At 34.5% G+C, this 21,919-nt stretch overlaps 1 protein-coding gene across 5 annotated transcripts in view; it reads right to left on the reverse strand.

Moving 5' to 3' along the window:
* The window catches only part of CNKSR2 (connector enhancer of kinase suppressor of Ras 2), a 294,707-nt gene that overhangs the window by 177,728 nt on the left and 95,060 nt on the right, over window positions 1-21,919 (reverse strand). For all 5 annotated transcript variants that reach the window (XM_023199069.1, XM_023199070.1, XM_023199072.1 and 2 more), the window contains exon 5: window positions 16,203-16,244. In XM_023199069.1, the coding sequence (XP_023054837.1) occupies window positions 16,203-16,244 (42 nt within the window). The remainder of the gene's footprint in view (window positions 1-16,202; window positions 16,245-21,919) is intronic.

Consider the following 21,919-nt stretch of genomic DNA (forward strand, 5'->3'; position numbering starts at 1 on the left):
ATAAATAGGAAAGTAATGGATGCATATAAATGGTGCTTTCCTCTCTCTCTCATATATATATATTTCTTACAACATTTAAGGCCTCATATAACACTCTTGCAATGAGCAATAGTAGCTCTCCTATTCAAGCACTGGTAGTTTTATAGAAGTGAGGTGGGAAAAGGAAAGGCAGAAATACCAGACTATAGATATTTTAGGGAAAAGAAAATATCAATTAAATTCATCACATTAAGTTGCAAAAATGTCTTCTCAGCTTCCTCTTGAGTAATTTTGTTTGCCAAATGCTTGCTATGTGCTAGGTGCTGCTAGAAATACAAAAGGTGAGTAAAACACATTGAGTTTACCAGCAAAGCTATCAGGATTTAATAGATTAAAGATCTTAAAAAATAGAATTAGAAAAGAAATCCCATTAGAACTTTGCTTCCTGTTTTAGAGATAGTATACTAGAATCTTTATATTGTAGCATTTGGCACTTAACTAAATAAGGCAATTAGAAGGGGTATAAAATGGCCTTGTTTTACATGCTAATTCTATACTCATTACTGCATCATCCATCAAGTTACTGCAGGAAACCACATTAGCAGTACTATAGGAAAGTTCCAGGTAAGTTATTTAACGTATCTTATAAAAGCTGAATTTGGTCAATGCTACTCATTAAGTGAAATCATGTGAGATATTATATTATATAATTTATATTTTAAAACACAATATTATCTATTACTACCTAAACATATTCTAGAAAAAGAAAATTATAAAATAGCAAGAAAAATACATTTTTATTATAATTCAACAACATTATTATTAGATATAATTTGTAGATCACCTACTATGTGTCTGGCACAATGCTAAATACTTCATATTTATTATATCATTTATCCTAATAACAACTTCCTAAAGTAGGTATTATAGCCAGTTTAACAGATGTGAGAAGGAAGCTAAATAAATAGACCAAGGTCATTAACATGGCAGAAAGACTTGAATTCCTAATCATTATTGTGCTAATTCTGTTTCTATGCTTAGCTCTGTACTTCTTTTTTTGATCAATTTCATTTTGTATTGTTTAAAAATCAATGTTTGCATTAGATGGATGTTATATAACATGTTTAAACTACACAGTATAACAAAATATAAGGCAGGCTTGCAAATGTTCTTGCAATTCAGAATGTAGTTTAGATAAGGAATATTAGAACTGAGACTGTGAAAGACATGGCTCTCTGGGAAAACTTAAAGCAATTTTACCAGCAAAAGGACAACTCTATGCTAGCTAGAAGATGACTAGTAACCACTGTTTAAAGAGGATTATTTGCTATTTTTACAATATTCATACCAAGTTATTTTATTTTTTACTTTATTTTATTTTTGAGATGGAGTCTCGCTGTGTCGCCCAGGCTGGAGTGCAGTGGTGTGATCTTGGCTCACTGCAACCTCCGCCTTCTGGGTTTAAGCAATTCTCTTGTCTCAGCCTCTTGAGTAGCTGGGACTACAGGCGCATGCCACCACACCCGGCTACTTTTTGTATTTTTAGTAGAGATGGGGTTTCACCATATTAGTCAGGCTGGTCTTTAACTCCTGACCTCAGGTGATCCACCTACTTCGGCCTCCCAAAGTGCTGGGATTGCAGGCATGAGCCACCACGCCCAGTCCCCAAAGTATTTTAAATTATATTTACCTTTATTTCTAAAAATAGAAGAAAACTTGTACCTAAAATTAAAGACTAGTAAATGATATGCCTTAAATAAAGCTACAGAGAACATGAAATGGAAATAAATGTTTAACTGACTTTCTGGATTCTGTTATAAACTACCCAAGGTGACAAAGGATTAATGACTGAATAACAGTTAACAGACAAGGGTAGCCATTACTTAATCTTTTAAAACTGAAGAGTTTCATATGCTGAATTTTACGGTATTGTGTGATATTTTTCTCAGGTAGTTTATATTAATTTCAAATATGAATATAATACATCATATTCTCAGGCTGAAATGCAAAGTTTTTGTATTCTGTTCTATACTATCTATCTGTGTGCGCGCGCACACACACACACATATACACACATATATACACACTGGTTTACCTAAATATAAGTTTTAAAGGGAAAAAAGATCTGAGCAGAGCATATTTAGCATAAAATAAAGCAACATTTTAATGTGGGGATTCAAAAAATAATAACCCCACATTAAGACATTAACCAATAATAAGACAGCATTCTTTCATTATGTCTGAATAGATTTCTTTCATTATCTCTGAATTTATCAGATACTTTTAAGATTAATACATGAAGTTTTAGCTATTATTATTTTTTTGAGATGGAGTCTCACTCTGTTGCCCAGGCTGGAGTGCAATGGCGTGATCTCAGCTCACTGCCACCTCCGCCTCCCGGGTTCAAGCTATTCTCCTGCCTCAGCCTCCTGAGTAGCTGGGATTACTGGCGCCTGCCACTACACCCAGCTAATTTTTTTGTATTTTTAGTAGAGACGGGGTTTCACCATGTTGGCCTGGCTGGTCTTGAACTCCTGACCTCATGATTCGCCCACCTCTGCCTCCCAAAGTGCTAAGATTACAGGCGTGAGCCACTGCACCTGGCCAGCTATTGTTTTTTAAAAAAAGAAATGCAGAGTGTTCTAAGTGCAAATAGTGGTAAAAAGCTAAGGGACAGAAAAAAACTCTTACGTCAGTCTGGTAGCCCACTTAGGCACTATTGAGTGACTTAAAGTATTTTTATTTGCTTTTCTAAATAAGTGGGGTACTGTTCACTTATTCTTCCAAGTATACTGGAACAAATGAATAAAAATATCTTTAGAATAAAAAAATCGAAAAAATTCATTTGATGCAGGAAAGAACTCAAGGCTGATAAGGTTAAAAAAAGCTTTACAAAAGGAAATTTATACTTTTTGGGTATATACGTATATACAAGGAAGAAGGGTATAAAATATAAAATCAAGATAAATTAAGGAAGCAACAGATGGATATACATCTTAAGATGGCAACAATGATGTGAAAGTTACAATTTAAATACAGTTTAAACAATTCAGGCTTATTAGCAACAGCATGGAAAATAGTAATGAAAGTTATTTTGATAAACAGTGTATACATGTTTAAATATTTATTGATATAATATTTCAATTAAAATGTCTAAAGAATAAAGTATGGGTTTTTTGATTTTTTTTTTTTTTTGAAACGGAGTCTCTCTCTGTCACTAGGGCTGGAGTGCAGTGGTGTGATCTCAGCTCACTGCAACCCCCGCCTCCTGGGTGCAAGCGATTCTCCTGCCTTAGCCTCCCGAGTAGCTAGGACTACAAGTGCGCACCACTACGCCCAGCTAATTTTTTGTATTTTTAGTAGAGACGGGGTTTCACCGTGTTGGCCAGGCTGGTCTCGAACTCCTGACCTCGTGATTCACCCGCCTCAGCCTCCCAAAGTGCTGGGATTACAGGCGTGGGCCACTGTGTCTGGCCAGTATGTTTTTATTTTATTGTTTTATTTGAATGTTAGTATAATTCAGTATTATAAGTTCTGCAATTCTGTGCCAATGTAGGATGACATTTGCATTGTACTGGGGGAACAAGGGAGGCTTTATTTTTTACAAAATATCACATATTTATTCTGATATTAAATTGTGAGAACTCTAAGTATATGCCTCACTAAATATAGTATGTTTAGTATCTTAGTACTTTACAGATCTCTGTTGAGCTAGAAATTTTGCACTCTTATGATGGTTCCCTAACAAGATACAACTGTTGAACAATCATAGGTAACTTTGAAAGAGTAACATTCACAAACAGAATTTAAATTAGTATTTAAAATTATTATTCTATATATAAATTATCCAACACGGGAAGAATTTCTTGTTCATACGAGTACAGAGAATTGAAGGAGAAACAACTTTTTAAACTTGAAAAACTAATGTAATAGAATAAAATTCCAATTTTAACCCAATATTAAAATTATATTTATATACAGCAAAGATTAAGATTTTCAAATAGCTTCAGAAAGGAAATAGTTGCAAGTAAATAAAGGTCATGTGAACTTCATCCCAGTAAGGCCTGGAAAACTCCTACAGTCCCTTTACATGTCAAACTCTCATGATGGGGAAAAACATAACAAAAATCACCAGCCTTCATTAAGCCATTCATACCTTCAACAATCACTAAATGTCTGTTACATGATTCAAATGCCAACTACTACACTCAAGGATTTCATAGCGTGGGACAGTGTTTCTGCTAATGTATTTGGTTTTGTGCTTAACATCACTGACACTGAGCATGCTGCCCTTGTGTTCCTGATAACAGAAAAGAAGCAACGACCCCTAAGAGCCTATTATGCATTAAAATTAGTAAGTAAAAATTTATGATCTTAAAAGCATAATTTCCTCCTAATTTCTTACATTTTGCCACATTAAAACTTAAAGGTCCTAAAGTTTATTGGCAGTGTTAGTCCTGTTACTACAAGCTTCTAATTACTTAAATCCTTACATTCATAGAATTTTGAGACAGATGATTTGAAATCATTTTGTTCAATCTTCCTGAATGATACTTAGGGATCCATGAGAGGTTAAGTGACATGCACAAGTCACACAACAAAGTTAATGGAAAAGTCAAGACTAAAACCCAGAAGTGCTGATGTTTAGCCAAATGCTCTTTTCACAATGACATGTTGTTGCCTTTAGTCAAAAAAGTCTTTATAATAAATAAGACATGAATCAAAAAAGTCTTTATAATAAATAAGACATGAATCAAATAAGTTACGAGGCAATATAGTACCTTACATTTAAATTCTCAAAAGAATTGTTTTCATATTTATTCTCTGCTAGCTACTAGTCTCTTATTGGCTTTAAAAAATGCATTTTTTGTTTTTGTTCTTTTTGAGTTGAAATTTAAATTAATGATACTGTATTAGGTATCTATAGCTGTGTAACAAATTACTACAAGGTTGGAGGCTTAAAGAAACACACATTCTCTCAGTTTCCATGGCTCAGGAGTCCAGGCACTGGAACCAGTCCCCGGTCTCACAAGGCAGAAACCAAGGTGTCAACCTGGCTGTATTCCTACAGGGAGGTATAAGTAAGGAAGAATCTGCTTTCAAGTTCATTCAGGTTGTCAGTAGAATTCATTTCCTTGTGGCTGTATGACTGAGGTCCCCACTTTCCTGTTGGCTGTCATCTGGAGATTGTTCTCAATTCCCAGAGGCTGTCCTCGGGTCCTCACTGTGTGACTCCCTCCACAGGCCCTCTCAGAACATGGCAGCTTATTTCTTCAAGGCTAGCAAGAGAATATCTGCCTCCTTTGAATCTTGTTTTAAAGGGCTCACATGATAAGTTCAGGCCCACCAAGATAATCTCCCTTTTAAGTATATTAAAGTCAACTGACAAGAGACCTTAAATATATCCTTGAAATTCCTTCACATTTGCCATAGATCAAAACCTAATCATGAGAGTGAAATTCATCATATTCCCTGGTCTCAACCACACTAAGGAAGAAGGCAATTATATACCAGGGGACAGGAGTCCTGGGGGTCATCTTAGAATCCTGTCTACTATGAATGCCAAAGGAAAATTACCAATAGAAAGATATAAAAGAAAGTCACTGAAATTAAATGTCTATAATTTATGACCTTAGAATTAGATTTCGAGGTCATCTATAGAGTCAGCTATAGTATAGTGAATAAAAGCCTCAGACTGAATAGTAACTTCACCACTTACTAGCTCCAAGATCTGGGGAAAGTTGTTTAATCCTTTTGTGTGCCTCAAGTTTCCTTATGTATATACAATTGGGATAAAAATAATACTGATCTCACTGTATTGTGAGGATGACTAAATGAAACAATAACTGATATTTATTGAGAGCTTACTATATTCCAAGTATTCTTCTAAGTCATTTACACGTATTAACAAATTTAACCCCCATGACCTCCCTAAGAAGGAAACACTGCTATTATCGCTATTGTACAGATGTAGGAACGGAGGCACAAAGATGTTAAAAACTTGCTCAAGGTCACTCAACTTTTAAATGGCAGAGCCAAGTTACAACCAGGCAGTTTTGCTTCAGTTCCTGCTTGCTTAACCACTGTGCTTTCAACATTGTTTGGCACGTAACTATGAAATATTTTAATGCCTAGTAAGCCCAACATCGAGATAATAATACAGCCTAAAAATTGTACTTTAAAATAATAATCAACTAAGAATAAGATCAATGCCAAAACCGTGAGAAAATGTCAGTCCCAAATGTACACCTCCTTTGATGAGCAAGAAGTGGACCCATGACACTTCCAACCTACTTTCAGCTACTTACCTGAAACAATCTGGTATGAATTAAGAGTTGGGACAAGAGGCTCCACCACTACTCTCCCTTCTGATAGGGAAATAGAGTAAGCTGGAAACCAGAATTGGATCTGGGACAATCTCAATTCTATTTATCTGCTGTTTCATAGGCAGGAAACAGAGATAAGCAGACTTGTGGCAGGTTCTGAAGAAGATGAGAGATCACTCATTAGAGGACACACGACTTTCAGGTTCAAGAAAAAGAACAGACTGGACATATTGATAGCTCATCTAAGATGTAGGTTATTAGAAAAATGTTTTGATTTTAGTTTGGATTTTATATTCAAAAAGCAAGAGTGAAGCAGTTCATTACAATTAAATAAGCTTCTGGAAATCTGAGGCACTATAGACACACACACACACATATACATATACACTTTATGGATAAATAGGGAACAAATGGCAGAGACCTGGGAGCGATGTCTTCACTTATAGTTGAGAAATGTGAAGCAGCTATATGTAGTTTTATGGAGGTAAGAGCTAACCACACTGTGTCAGTTATGAGTTTTGTGGCTCTCAGCTCTAAATTCATCCTTTAGTGCTTGTTCTGTGACAATGGATTGGACTCTAAGCATTTATCTTGTACAGTAAGCACAATGTTAAGTTTTTGTCAATAGAGGGCAGTGGAGGGACACTGCAAGAAGAAGAAGTCTTCTAGGTTCCCATGGGCTTTCTTTTATTTTTTCCTGTTCCTATTGCAGGGTCCACTAGCAGTACATGCGTGTGGGGATGTCGGTAGTGCTGTGCCCCAGCCGCATGTCTAGATCATGTAGTCCCACAGTGACGTTGCAGCCCCAGCCTGGGCTCAGTGATCACCATCCTGAGGCTATCTCAACATGCTCTCCAGACCTCTTACAGCATCATCCTAACTCTTGCTGTGAACCTTCCCAGCAGCATCACTTGCCTACATCCTTGAAGGCTGTCTTCCACTTGCCTGGCAACTGAGGATAAGCTCTGATCTAGGCAACCCAGTGAAGCTGCAGCCACATCTTCTCAGCCTTGGGAAGGGTGTTCCACTTAAAAGATATCCTTCCTTGGGTACTATTTCTCAGCTGTAGGACATGGTTTAGGGCGTTCTTTACCTGTTCGCAGGTATTTCTTATCATAATTTATAATTATTTATATCAAACTTCCTTTAAGATACTGTGTGGCTTCTGTTTCCAGACTGATTCAATTACCTTGTTAAAGAAATCTTTACATTGACAGTGACTGTAACTGCACTTTAAAAAAATGTACAGCATTGATCCAGCTATCTCACTACTGGGTATCTACCCAAAGGAAACTAAATCATTATATCAAAATTCACAATAGCAAAGATAAGGAAGTAAATAAGCTAAGTGTCCATCAACAGACTGGATAAAAATGTGATATATATGTGTGTACATATATGTCTCTGTGTGTGTGTGTGTGTTGTATACACACCATGGAACACTACTCAGCCATAAGAAGTATAAAAGCATGTCTTCTGCAGCAACATGGATGGAATTGGAGGCCATTACCTTAAGTGAAATAACTCAGAAAGAGAAAGTCAAATACCACATGTTCTCACGTATAAGTGAGAGCTAAAAAAAATGTATACACGTGGACATAGACTGTGAAATGATAAACACTGGGGACTTAGAAGAGTGGAAGGGTGGGAAGGGGTAAGGGGTGAGAAATGACTTAATGGTTACAGTGTATACTATTCAGGTGATGGCTACACTAAAAGCCCAGACTTCACCACTATGTAATATATCCATGTATCAAAACTGAATATGTGCCATCTAACTTTATTTTTACAAATATATAGTGTCCTTGGTCATATATAGAGTGGTCTCAAATAAAGACAGTCCTTCAATTTATCACTTTATGTGGCCATACTGCTTTCTAATGATCTTATGAATTTGTCATCTAAGAATTATGGCATTTAGACCTTAAAAGTCACAGATACTCCAAGGCCTCAACTTAGTCAGAAAGGCTAACTTAGCTTGTTTACAGCTAGTAAATGCCAGAATGGGGTCAGGACACCTATCCTTTTAACTCTCAGATTGGTGCTCTTTCTACTATATTATTCTACCTCACTTGACTCTCCAACAAAAATGAATATTACTGTGAGGACAAGAATTGTACTCTCAGAGTCAGTATGAATATGAAAGCATTTTGCAATGCATAATGTGTTCAGCAAATGTAATGTTAGCAAGAACACCTATATAAATAAATATACTGCCTTATAAAATGTCTATCTAAATCATAATCAGAAACAGTAAAACCAGATTATTTTAATTCTTCGCATAGGCCACACACATTTTCTCTTTGTCCCAGGAAAGACAAACATTTTCCACCTCTATCATGTTATATCTGGATTTCTCCTTTTTCCTTTCCTGCATGAAGCATCACTGTGGAGAATTTATAGTTAAAATAATTTGCAATGCAATTAACCACCAAAGTGTCAAAATCTGAAAATAATGTAATATAACACCAAAGAGTCCAATGCCTATTTCAGCAATATTGTTAGCACATTTCTTCAGGCTGACCACAAAGATAATAAAGGGGGCTGAGATAGAAGGGTCACCTTAACTTCGAAAACATAAAGAAGCATCTTAACGTTTTTCATCTATAAAACTCAGTATTAGAGTTGATGTTTTAGTGAGACTGACTATAATTTACATGTTCAAATGCTACAGTTACCACCAAAATCTCAACCATACTGAAAAAAATTCAGTTTGCATTTGGACCAAGATCATAGCTTTTAGAAGAGTCTGGGCTACAACTGGCAAAAGCTGCCTCATCACAGCATCAGAGACCTCCTGAAGACCAGTTAAAATTATCTTTAGGGATTTTTAAGTCACTAGAGTACCACTGTTTTCAAGAAATCTCTAAAGATAAGATATTAACATTAATATGATCACTTTTATTTCATGGTGGGGCATGCTGCTGCCTTAGTACTTAAACATATTCTCAAGGTTTTGATCCATCAGAATAGGAAAGCTACACTTCTATAAATGATATGATATAGATGTCAGGGCAAAGACTAAAATGAGCCCTTTACTTTCTCCTCCATGCTCCTCTCTTACATCTAACTGTTGGCTCTATGCAGTTTAAGCTATTTCTAGTCTGGATAGCACAGAAGACATAATAATCTCACTACAGATGGAGTTTAAGGGCAAGGAATTAATAAATTTAAAGAAAGGAAAAAATTACACAGAATGTTTATGAAATAAAACAAATACTTAACACGCCAAAATAAGCCTAATTCATGATCAAACCTAAATAACAAAAGAAAAAAATAGCTTGGAGGAAAAAAAAGAGAGACAGAAAGAAGAGAAGAAAGCATTCCTGAGAATGTTCTGTAAACTGTAAAGTACTATATAATTGGAAGATAATATTAACACTAAAATAATAAAATAGGTATTTGCTATATTTATTATATTTACAAAAACAATGGGGTAAAATGCTAAAATACAAAGTGCCATATACAAGGTCATACCTTTGGCTAATGTAAAAGGTGTTTTTGAGCTCAGAACAATCTGATTTAAACAATGTGACCTTAATGACTATGCCTGGCCTGGGATTTCCATGAGTTTAATCAAAGCCGACAAGTGTTCCAGGCTCACCAATTAGAGTGGCAGGGCAGAGACAAGCAGAGGAAGTCTGCTAAAACACAAGCTCTGAAATGACTTCTCAGGAGATCTTATCACTCCAGACTCAAAGGCTGTACTGAAACGCAGGAGTGAGGAGTAAGTAGAGTACAGAACTGAAAATTCCAGATTCTCTGTAACTCATTTATTATATAAAATAAGGATCTGCACAGAGCAAAACAGATGGGCTCCAAACTGCCAGAGAAAGTGTAATCTAGAACAAAACCTAACTGGGAGGAAAAGATCAGATCAATAGAAGTGAAACATAACATTATTTATCTTTAGTTGATAATCACTGAGATATATACTACATTGATTATCTGTATTGCCTTTTGTCCTTTATGGTTGTATTCTATTGTCTGTTCCATTACACTTAATGGCAAATTCCAAGGAAACCCAAGCTGTTCAGTCTCCTTTTATTCATTCTCACACTTCATATTAACAGACATCCCTGCCCAACACTGCAACCAATCTCCCTTCCCACCAGGGATTTTGGTCTTCACAGCCTACTTCTTTCTGATTTTAAGCAGGAAGACTCTCTCCAATTTTAAAGGTGAGGTAAGTGAACGAAAATCTAGCCTAAGGATTGTCCAAGTCCCTTCTGACTAGTTCAATATATGCAACATAAAATAATCCATTAAAAGCAATCAGAATTCTAACTATACTGGAATAAATACATACTTTTATACTTTTTCATTCTGAAAGAAATGCAAATTAATTGAAAAAAAATTGGGAAGATACATGCTTTCTCCATGGTTCATTTTCTGCTTCCATGTTGTTAGTTTAATGTACTATTTTCTTAGTTCATTTTGCTCTCAGTTTATAGTGACCTTACCTTCTTTATAGTATGGTATTCTTTTTTAACACAGGTAATATCTTTCGGCTCATACTGAAAACATTAAACAAGTGTTCATAATAAACCTACTCCATGTGGAAGGATTTTCTTCTAATATATTAGAGGGTACTTCCTCTACTCTTTCCCATTCTTTTTCTTTACTCATCCTTAAATACAGATCTATTTCAGGGAAAGACACACCACCTCACAAGCTCAGCTCTCTCAGTTTGCTCACGTGTTGAAAGGCACTCTGACGCTTGTACAGGTTGAGTATCTCTAATCCGAAAATCAGAAACTTTTTGAGCACTCACATGATGCTCAAAAGGAAACACTCATTGGAGCATTTTGGTTTAGTATTTTCAGATTAGTGACACTCAACTGTTAAGTATATCATGCAAATATTCCCAAATCCAAAAAAATCTGAAATCCGAAACAGTTCTAATCTCAAGCATTTCAGATAAGGGACACTCAACTTGTACTGCCTTGTGGAACTCCTGGGCTATAACAAGTTTTCATAAGTGATAAGTTCTCCTTCCTCTTGAAAACTGCCTTCCCTATCCTCTGGACAAAATAAAGATATAGGGGTAGGGTTTAGGCTAAGACAGTTGATGTTCTAGTGTCTATCTCAAGCTGCTATAATCTCTATTCAGTAATCTGGGGTGTCCTTGTTCCTTCTAAACGGCAGCCATCACTGGGGATGTTCTAAAAACCTATTTAACTCACAGTCCAATGCACTAAAGTGAAGAGGTTCCTAAGAACTATTAATATATTACATAGGATTCTAAATCTGCCTGGCATTAGAAAGATTTCAGCCATGTTCTTTAGGTTAGTCAATGGTTGGCTACTAGCACTGTTTTCACTCCTTACCCATTTGAAACTCTTACTCATTTGTTAAAAATACTTATTTTTTTAGAAAAGATTTCTGGGTACATAGTAGGTATGCATTAGGTATTTATGGAGTACATTAGATATTTGGATACAGGCATACAATGTGTAATAATTACATCAGGGTAAATGGGGGTATCCATCACCTCAAGCATTTATCATTTCTTTGTGTTATGAACATTCCAGTAATACTCCCTCAGTTACTCTAAAATGTACAACAAATTATTGCTGACTGTAGTCACTCTGTTGTGCTATCAAGTAGTAGATCTAATTCATTGTATCTAAGTATAAAATACTCATTTTTAATCTAGATTTTGGGCTGCTATTCAGGCATTTCTACAGATATTTTAGTACTTATTTTTCTGATTAACACATACTTGTTATGCCATATTTAACCATTATACAAACACATAATTTAAAGTTAATGCCCCTGAAATTTATCCTATTCCTTGCAAAGGCAACCAACATTAAGTCTATTGCATAGTTCTTCAAATTATTTTCTTCACTATAAATACACTGCTTTTTTACACAAATGTTATGCTACATCTACTGTTTTGAAGCTTGCTTTTGTGAGTTATGCAAATCTTGATGTCAATCACTATCAGGATACTTTATGTGATCCAAAGTACTTTAAAATTTGGATTGCCACTTAGAGGCACTTCATTGTACTAGACTCCCCACTCAGCCCACTTTTTCTCCAGCTACTGCTGTGGCAATCTGCTTCGCTTCAGTTGTACTACCTTTGCCTTCTGTCTTAGAGGTCTCTGGTACCTCCAAAAACCTGGTAGTGTGAGAGTTAACACCCCAAGGAACAAACTTTGACCAATGGGATAATTGGATTAGTGCCAGCAGATACATTCTCCCTCTTCAATCTTTGTCAGGCAGGTTGGACAATTCTGAGGCACATTCTACAGGGCTTCTCAGAAGGTCCTGATGGGATCGAACTTCAGTTCCCTATAGTGGTGAACAATTCTAGAATCCATATTGATTCTCCTTCCCAGTGTCTCTTCTGTGCCTTGGGATAACTAAATCAACATAAACTATCTGCATTCAAGCCTTTGTTGTAGTCTCTGTTTTCCAGAAAGAACCCAGGCTAAGATGCTCATATAGAATACATATTAATTCATTTTTGAAAAGGAGCCATTATAAATCATATTGTACTTAGAATATTCGAGTATCATAGAAACAAGGAAAACATTAAAACTAACTCACAATTTCATCCTAAACAAGCTATATAGAAACTCAGGCTTTTGATTTTCTGGTGCATATAAAAAGCAGAGAAAGAGGAAATTAAAAACCCTAAATAGGCCGGGTGCGGTGGCTCATGCCTGTAATCCCAGCACTTTGGGAGGCCGAGGTGGGTGGGTCACAAGGTCAGGAGATCCAGACCATACTGGCTAACAGGGTGAAACCCCGTCTCTACTAAAAAATACAAAAAAATTAGCCGGGCGTGGTGGCGGGCGCCTGTAGTCCCAGCTACTCAGAAGGTTGAGGCAGGAGAACAGTGTGAACCTGGGAGATGGAACTCGCAGTGAGCCGAGATCATGCCACTGTACTCCAGCCTGGGCGTATAAGCTCCAGCTTGAGCAAGATTGTCTCAAAAAAAAGAAACCCAACCAACAACAACAAAAAACCTAAATAATGAGATATAACCTAAATAAATAAATAAATACTAGAAACAGGACTACCAGATTATAAAGCTCTGTCTAGAAAATTTACTGATTTATCTTCTCCTAGCAACAATCATTCATGAAAGATATTAATATCCCTATTTTACATAATTAGAACAAACTCTCAAGAACATCACTTGATTCAGCTCACCGAGATAGAAAACGGTAGAATTAGGATTCAGACACAGGTTTTTAGACTCAAAAGTTATTTCTTCTACACTATAGAGATCTGGAAAGATACTTGTTCTAGAAATTTTCTTTAGCATCATATACTAAGTGGTACTGTATACTATTTTATTATTCCAAAAAATTATTCTTGTGAGAAAAGTAATATACAAGTATACATACATCCTTTTAGTAAAGGCTGGGTAATCTTTGTATAAAACGGTCAGGATGGGAAGTAGAAGAATAACATGAAAAGACAAGTGCTTTCTGAGATGAACTGATTTGGTTAATGCAATTCACTGTTGCCATCATCATCAGATAGGATTTTTAAATTCTCACTAGCTGGAATACAAAATTGCCAAGGTAAACATATGGCATTCATTTCTAAACTCCTTCAGTACTATTTACGCTGCTACTTATTTCTAATAGCAAGTAGCCCAGAATCTGACTTTTGAGAAAGGTAAGTCAATATGAGTCAATTATTAGGAATTTATTTAAGAAACTAAAAATTACTTATTATTTTAAAATTATTTAAAATTAAAAATATTTAGTGATTAAGAACTTTCAAAATTTGGCTATTACTTATTATGGTTTTTATTTAATAAAATTTCAATCATCATTTTATAACCCCAAAGACATTTTTCCTTAGTCTAATTAATTAAAATGATATTTAAGATCTTTAGTACAAGAGAAATCCCACAGTATTTCTTTCATCATTTAAATTTATTTCTGTTATTCTGTCATATGGTGGAATCTGAAATTTCCTCAGAAATAAAATTTCATATTTTTTACAGTTCTCTAGAGATTCTTTTTCTATAAATTATTTACATGTCCTTTGTTGATATCTGAATATTGATCACAAATGTGCATTTGTAACTGGAACTATTCCTCCACAGAAAAGGCTACATCAACAGATGTAAAAATATATACCATACATAAATTAATTGAGAAAAACAAGGCAAAAAGAAATCATGTATATAAATTAGAGCCAAGAATGAAGCTAAATACAAAACAAATACCATGAGATGCACTTGTCCATTATGAGCCACAAATTTTAATCTTAAGTTCGTAGCAGCCAATGCATAAAGAAAAGTACAGCTCTTTTTGGTACTAACATCAGGGAAAGATTACTCCTGAGAAATCTGATAAAGAAAAAAATGTTAACACACACTGACGTCAATAACAGCCTTGAAGTAAACACAATGAGGAACCCACAGCAGTGTACCAAAGTCGAATTCATTAAATTCAATACTTCAGAAAGAACAGTCATTGTCACAGAAAATTCAACGCCAAAGAAACATTCACTCACAGAAAATAAAATGTAGGTGGGAAAGGCTCTGTGCATGCTCCTTAGTTATTGAGAAAATAGGCACAGCTAGACAGTAGCCCTGGGTTTCATGGGAAAAAAGATAGTACAATTTGCAAAGCCTCAGGGAACTAGAATTGGTAGCAACTGCCAGATCTGGAAAGGGCATGGGCTTTGGTATGAGATTCTGTGTTCAAACTGAATAGTTGAACAACTTAATATTTGTGATCCTTAGTTACACCATCTGCAAAAGTAGGATTAAATGAGAGAATACACTTATAGAAAGTAAGCTAATACTTTAAATATATAGGCCCTAAATAAATATTAGTGTCTTTCTATTCTCCAGGCCCTACAGGTAGATCGACATGAGGGAGTTGTAATTATTTTCCCTTCTAGACTAATAAGGAGAAAAGTACATTAATTATCCACTCCTGAGACTATCCTTATAAACCACAAAGGGCATCCCTACTGCACAATGAGGGGGAAGGATTAGCAGAGGATTATTCAGTACCATTTCTATAGTAGATAACAAAAAAGGAATAGGGATGCTGTACCGCTGATATTCTGATTTCCCTCCATACATACATTCAGATGTTTTAAAAGTATTTACTTTTCTAAATACAAAATAGTATTCTTTTATAAATATTCAAACACTTCAGAAACATAAAACTTATAAACTGATATTAGGAATAAATGAGGCAAGTGTCCTTTTACAGAGATATGAATTTTCACCGCCTAGTACCTGGGAGATACAGAAATGACATGATTTCACACACACCAGAGGTGAAGAAGTTATTAGGACAAACCAGCATTGATCAAGAAATACATTTACAAATAAAAGTGGCCAACTGTTCATTAAGAAGACAGGAGATGGCCTTTCCACAAAGTAAAATGTATGCATAGCCCATTTCTAGTAATAAAATATATGTAAAGTCATTAACTGATTCAAAAATATTGCCATATTACCATTTGAAAGGTTGTCTGGTAAGTATAGAATGGGAGCAAAGGAAATTTGATTTTTTTAATAAAGTATTTCATCCAAATGATGACAGAGATGAATTACCCATTATAGAACAGAATACCTTTCTCTGATCTTTTTTTTGTAATAGATGAACAGTGAAAGAAATTCTCATTTCAAATTCTCCTTGCTCTACATTATTAATTTTTTATTACATTCCAACCTTGCTATATATTACAATCTTAAAATATTGTATCTTTTTTTCCTATTAGGTACAATAGAATGGTTATAACTAACATTAATTTGTTATGCTTTGATTCTTTTGTAGATTTCCTATAAAAATACACTTAACTGATATGGTCAGTAGATTTTTTTCTTATGGTTCACTTCTTCTAGTTGATCAAGGAAATATTCTCTAATAAAGATTAAAATAAATCCAAGTGTACTCACCACGTGAAGAATTTTATTCTCTGTTTCATATACAGTACAATCCTGAAAAAAAGAACCATACATATTAGATTCAAAATATCAAGCATTGTTTTAAAAATATTTTCTTAGAAATTACACTATAATTTTTAAAGTCTTAACAATTCAGGTAAAAGCAAAAATAATAGGAAAAATCTGGGATGCTATATACCAAAATATTAATAATGGTTAGCTCTGATGGTCACTAACAGAGGATATCCTTATTTTTGCTTAACTGTATATTCTAATTTTACTACCTTTAAACACATACTAAAAGACAATATACATTAAGTAGACTTTTAAAAACAAATATTGAAAAAATATTGTAATCATTTTCTATCTAAGCTTTTACACAGGATAAATGTATTTTGTTGAAATGTCCCTAACATTTCAAATACTAATTTATTATAGATTAGAACATTAAAAAACACACTAATATTTATTTCAATAGACCTATCAAAATCTCAAATAATTTTATATTTTTAACTATTGCAAGCTATTAAATATACTTTACAGTACACATTTAAAATTAATACATCTACTAATAATAATTACCCAGTTCATAGTTCTCACCTAAATTTAAGTCCCAGGAATTACAAAAAATTCTTTCAAAAGCCACCATGGTCTTTTTTTTTTAAACCAGCAATTACTGGATATACAATAAGCAGCAATACAACAAACTGATCTTTGCTTAGAGACAATGTTTCTATGGCACAGTTTCCTCACGAAATTTATAAAACGGGCATATTGGTAGCAACCCAATAAGACTGTTGTAAGAATTAAGTGACAAAATGAGATAAATCAATAGAATCTGACATACATTAACTGATAAATACATTTTAACCATGTATTAGTGTCACTATTTTAGTTTTTGTTTTTTTAGAGACAGAGTTTTGCTCTTGTTGCCCAGGCTGGAGTGCAATGGCGCAATCTCGGTTCACAGCAACCTCTGCCTCCTGGGTTCAAGTGATTCTCCTGCCTCAGCCTCCCGAGTAGCTGGGATTACAGGCACGTGTTACCATGTCTCGCTAATTTTGTGTATTTTTAGTAGAGACAGGGTTTCTCCATGTTGGTCAGGCTGGTCTCAAACTCCCAACCTCAGGTGATCGGCCCGCCTTGGCCTCCCAAAGTGCTGGGATTACAGGCGTGAGCCACCGCGCCTGGCCATCACTATTTTAACTTTAAAAAACTAACTTTACTTCGAAAAATAAAATTATTATTTGGCTAATTTTGAAAAAACAAACAAACCCATTTCCACAGTACTGAATATTTTAAGAAATGATATTCCAGTTCATTTTTTCCTGAATTTAATTTTAACAAAAAGGAATGTTGTTCAACAGAATTTTTGATAATGCAACTTCACCACAATGCCTTGTCAGAAGAAATACATACTCAGATCAGGGGCAAAGGTTTATAAATAAAACTTAAGTATATTTTACAAATTCAAAGAAATACTTAAGATTTGGGTCTTGTCTTTCTGAAGGACTCATATGCCAAAGGAGAGATAATCTGGGAAAAATTGGTAAGTTGCCCAGTTTCTGCATGCTGCTTCTATAGCTTGCTTCAGCTGCTATGTATGCAAATTCCATTATTTGCCTACCTTCCCAGAATCAGAGGGTATGACTAAACATTCAAAGGGATTCACTTCAAGGAAAAAAGTAAATATGATCTGAATGTATACTCTAGTAGTGGATAATAATCATACAGAAAATAACTATTTCAAGTATCTTTAAAATATAAAAATTTACTAGCACATTCCTAGTGTGATCCAACAAAAAGAACTGTTAAAATAATCTTAAACTGTTTTCAGTAATCATATGATGGTAGATGGCAGTGTTGTGATTATTGTCATGCGGAATCTGTTGTGTGTGCTTTATAAGATGAATAACTGAACAATTATATGACTGCCATTCTATCACTCCAGTGTCATTGTTAAGTATTTTTAGCATGGGATAAAGCAGACACATATATAAGATTGAAGAAGTTAAATAACATGCTGGAGCCTCTTGAAGTATTATCTATGTACATACATATATACATGTATGCATGTATTTCTTAGCTCTGCAACCTGAAAAGGCATAGGAACAATGACCAAGCTAGTAATGATACACTTCCCAGAGTTTATAGTCTGAAAACCACATTTCCCAAGCTTTCTTGGAAAATGGCTGATTTGAGATCTGGAATAGGAAATGTACAAGATGAGCTTGGATTATACTGTGATACAAGACAGAAGGAAGTTATCAAAGACTACTAGGAGTATCCTATCAAGACTACTACTACACAGGAGTTGACTCTTCTGTTAGTAGGACTCAGGACTCAACATGAAGAGATTCCCCCTGGCCAAACATGAAACAATCTGAGCATCTAAAAGGATAATAACTGCAATGGATGGAAACACAATAAATAGCATTAAATATATGTTTGATGCTATACTAATATTACATTTTAAATATGCTACCTATATCTAAATATAGTTAGTAATATTTAAATAATGTTGAATATATTAATTAGACAATATAAAATAGACATATTTTTCGCCTTGATTCAGCAAATATTAATCAACCGTACTAGGGATAAAAGGATGAATAAAACACGGTCCCTGACTTAGAGAAGGGCTGTTCAGGGAGATAGGAATTCACACAAATAAGTTAAAACACAGAATTTCAAAGTATTCATGCTGTTTTAAATGTTTTTAACTTTAGAAGTATAAATGATACACAATTACACAAATCAATAGATAAAAGGCAAATTATTTAAAATTTCAAGATATTAATATATTTTTATTAAAATTCAACAGGAAATCAAATTCAACGTATAGTATACTGGATTGTACTATACATTGCTCTAGTCAAATTTCAAACTTTTTAAAAAGTTCTACCAGCTGCGGGTTAGTGACAGAAAGAATGACATCTGTGATCCTAGATTTAAGATTATTTGAAGAACAAAATATTGGTGCACACTCAACTATTTTGACATGACCCTGCAAGACAAAGTTTAAGGGAGATATATGAGGTGATTGAGGTGGTCAAGTTTTTCTAGCAGTCCAAAAAAAGTCACATATAAATATTAAAATTAAGAACTTACTATTTAAAATAAACAAAATGATTGTAAAATGAATTTAAATAAATTTCAAATAATGTTTTTGATAAGTTTGCAGCATTTATGTATTATTAAAGTTATTAAAGTTTACATCTGCATTAAGAGATTTGGGATACTCTTGATTAGTGTAACAAAGGCACAATTATGGGAGCTAGAGGAGCAGAGGAGGAAGAAACTAAACTCTGCGTGAAAACAAATCAAGAAAGGTGGCTTTTAACTGGGTCTTGGAAACAGTGGGTCTTCAGAAAGAGAAAATAATGGCATCATTGCAAAAGCAATCAATGTAACTACACTCAGTTAAGCTACTATAGTAATTTTCAGATTTTACTTCTGCATTAAGACTCATTTGAGGGGTGGGTTAAAATGCAGATTCCCAGAAGTACAGATCTAGTTGATTCAGAGTGAGGCCTCCAAGATGATATTTATAAAGATGGTATTTTGAGAAACACTTGATCTATTTTATAGGATTATCATGTGATACAGGAACATCAAAGTTATCCCAAAATTATCAAATATATAGAATTCATAAACTGGTAACCTTTTTATAACATTATCTGCCAGCTCACTCCAAATAGTTCTCAGATCCACAGAACTGTATGTTTGATTACACTTTCCCCCAAATTATTGATCATTTTTTCCTATTAAACTTATTTCTTTCTTCAATAGCTTACTATGTTGAACAGTTGCTTCTACTTGTTTGTATCTCTATCTTCTTTCAGCAAGATCGCCTTGTCAGTTATTGAAACCCAGAGGCTTTCCACAAAGGGTGAGGATGCAGCATATTAAAAATAAAAGCCAGGCACAGTGGCTCTTGCCTGTAATCCCAGCACTTTGGGAGGCCTAGGTGGGCGGATCGCTTGAGGCTAGGAGTTTAAGACTAGCCTGGCCAACATGGTGAAACCCCATCTCTACTAAAAATACAAAAATTAGCTGGGTGTGGTGGCACATGCCTGTAATCCCAGCTACTCGGAAGGCTGAGGTAGGAGAATCGCTTGAACCTGAGAGGTAGAGGTGGCAGTTAGCCAAGATCGCACCACTGCATTCCAGCCTGGGTGTCAGAGCGAGACTCTGTCTCAAAAAAAAAAAAAAAAAAGAACAACAAAACCAGAGAGAGTGCATATTAACCTGCTACTTTATATTAGGGAAAAGAATAGAAACTAAATGACTATGTTATATTTTGTTAAGCTGTAATTTTATGGCATTCATTTTATCATGCTAAATATTTAAACAGCTCTAGGTACTTTGGGAGGTTTATTTATTAGTAAGTTATTTTACTTCCATCAACAGGTGATTTTAAAATACTTGCTTCTAAAGTATGGGTTTTATTAATACTTGGGGCCAAATCCTTTCCCAAAAGATATCTCAAGTTTTAAAGAGAAAATAGCATTGCATATGGATAAATCTATACTTTACAAACCTATTCATGCTGTGGAAAGGTACACCTCTGACATTCTAGTTATTTTTAGGTTAGAATTAAATTTAGATTTTAAAGACTGGATTTACAGCCACGATACTATATACTCCCAGGAATTCTCTTCAGTAGCTCAAGCTTTTATTGTACATGCAAAAAAAAAAAAAAAAAAATTTCATTTCTTCTTTATCCTTTTCCATATAATGCTTCTACAAACTATGTGATGCATTTACATGAACCAAATTCCTAATGAGAAAGTATTCACAAAAATGAGGCGTGTTTCTTGAATTTTGATCACTAAGTATGCACAGAAACATCCTCCCACAGACGAGCTATACACCCACACAGGATCATAATGTTATCCTTTCTGTGAAACAACGATGCAATTGCTATACTGAGCAGAATAACAGAACCATTTTTACTCCTACATATTGTCACTGATGTTCTATACTTTGTCAACAAGTTTTAAGCACCTGGTGGGTCACAATGCTCAGAACAAGTAATATTTCTCATCAACTGTATATTATAATCATAAGAACAGTGCATATGTTATTAATAGTAAATATATAAAGAGAGATAGTGAAGGGAAATAGTGTATATCTCTATAATATCATTATATTTCGTGAAATTTTATAAATGCCATAAATTTACATGTCTTATTTTTGTGTATATATTGTATTCTTTTACAAATAATATAAAATATTGTTTTACTTAGAAGTAATATGTAAATAATCCATCTATGTAAACCTTTGATAATGGTACTTTCATACTCAACACTTCAACATATTCTATTATTATCAAAATGCCTTTACATGCCTAAGGGGCTAATTTAAGCAATGAGTATTATACTTTTCCTTTCTTTTAATTTCTCCTCCCTCCCAGATTTCCTCTCTTCCTTCCTCCCTTCCTTGCATTCATTTATTTATTGAAGTCACAATTCAGTTCACCAACATGTTTTTTGTCATCTCCTAAATGCAATTCAGTTCCAGATACTATTATGTTATGACGGATAAATTACCCTTGGTATGTGGCCATCACGATTTCATTAATTACGAGGGGAGAAAACATTCAAATACAAATAAAAGGTAGACAAGATAAATTCTAACAAAAGATCCCATTAAAAAGGAGATAAATTCTGATAATCCTGGATTAACTATGTGGGGGAAATGATATTTTACCTGGCCCTAAATGG

Source organism: Piliocolobus tephrosceles, chromosome Y (genome assembly GCF_002776525.5).
Source record: "Piliocolobus tephrosceles isolate RC106 chromosome Y, ASM277652v3, whole genome shotgun sequence".
Lineage (NCBI taxonomy): Eukaryota > Metazoa > Chordata > Mammalia > Primates > Cercopithecidae > Piliocolobus > Piliocolobus tephrosceles.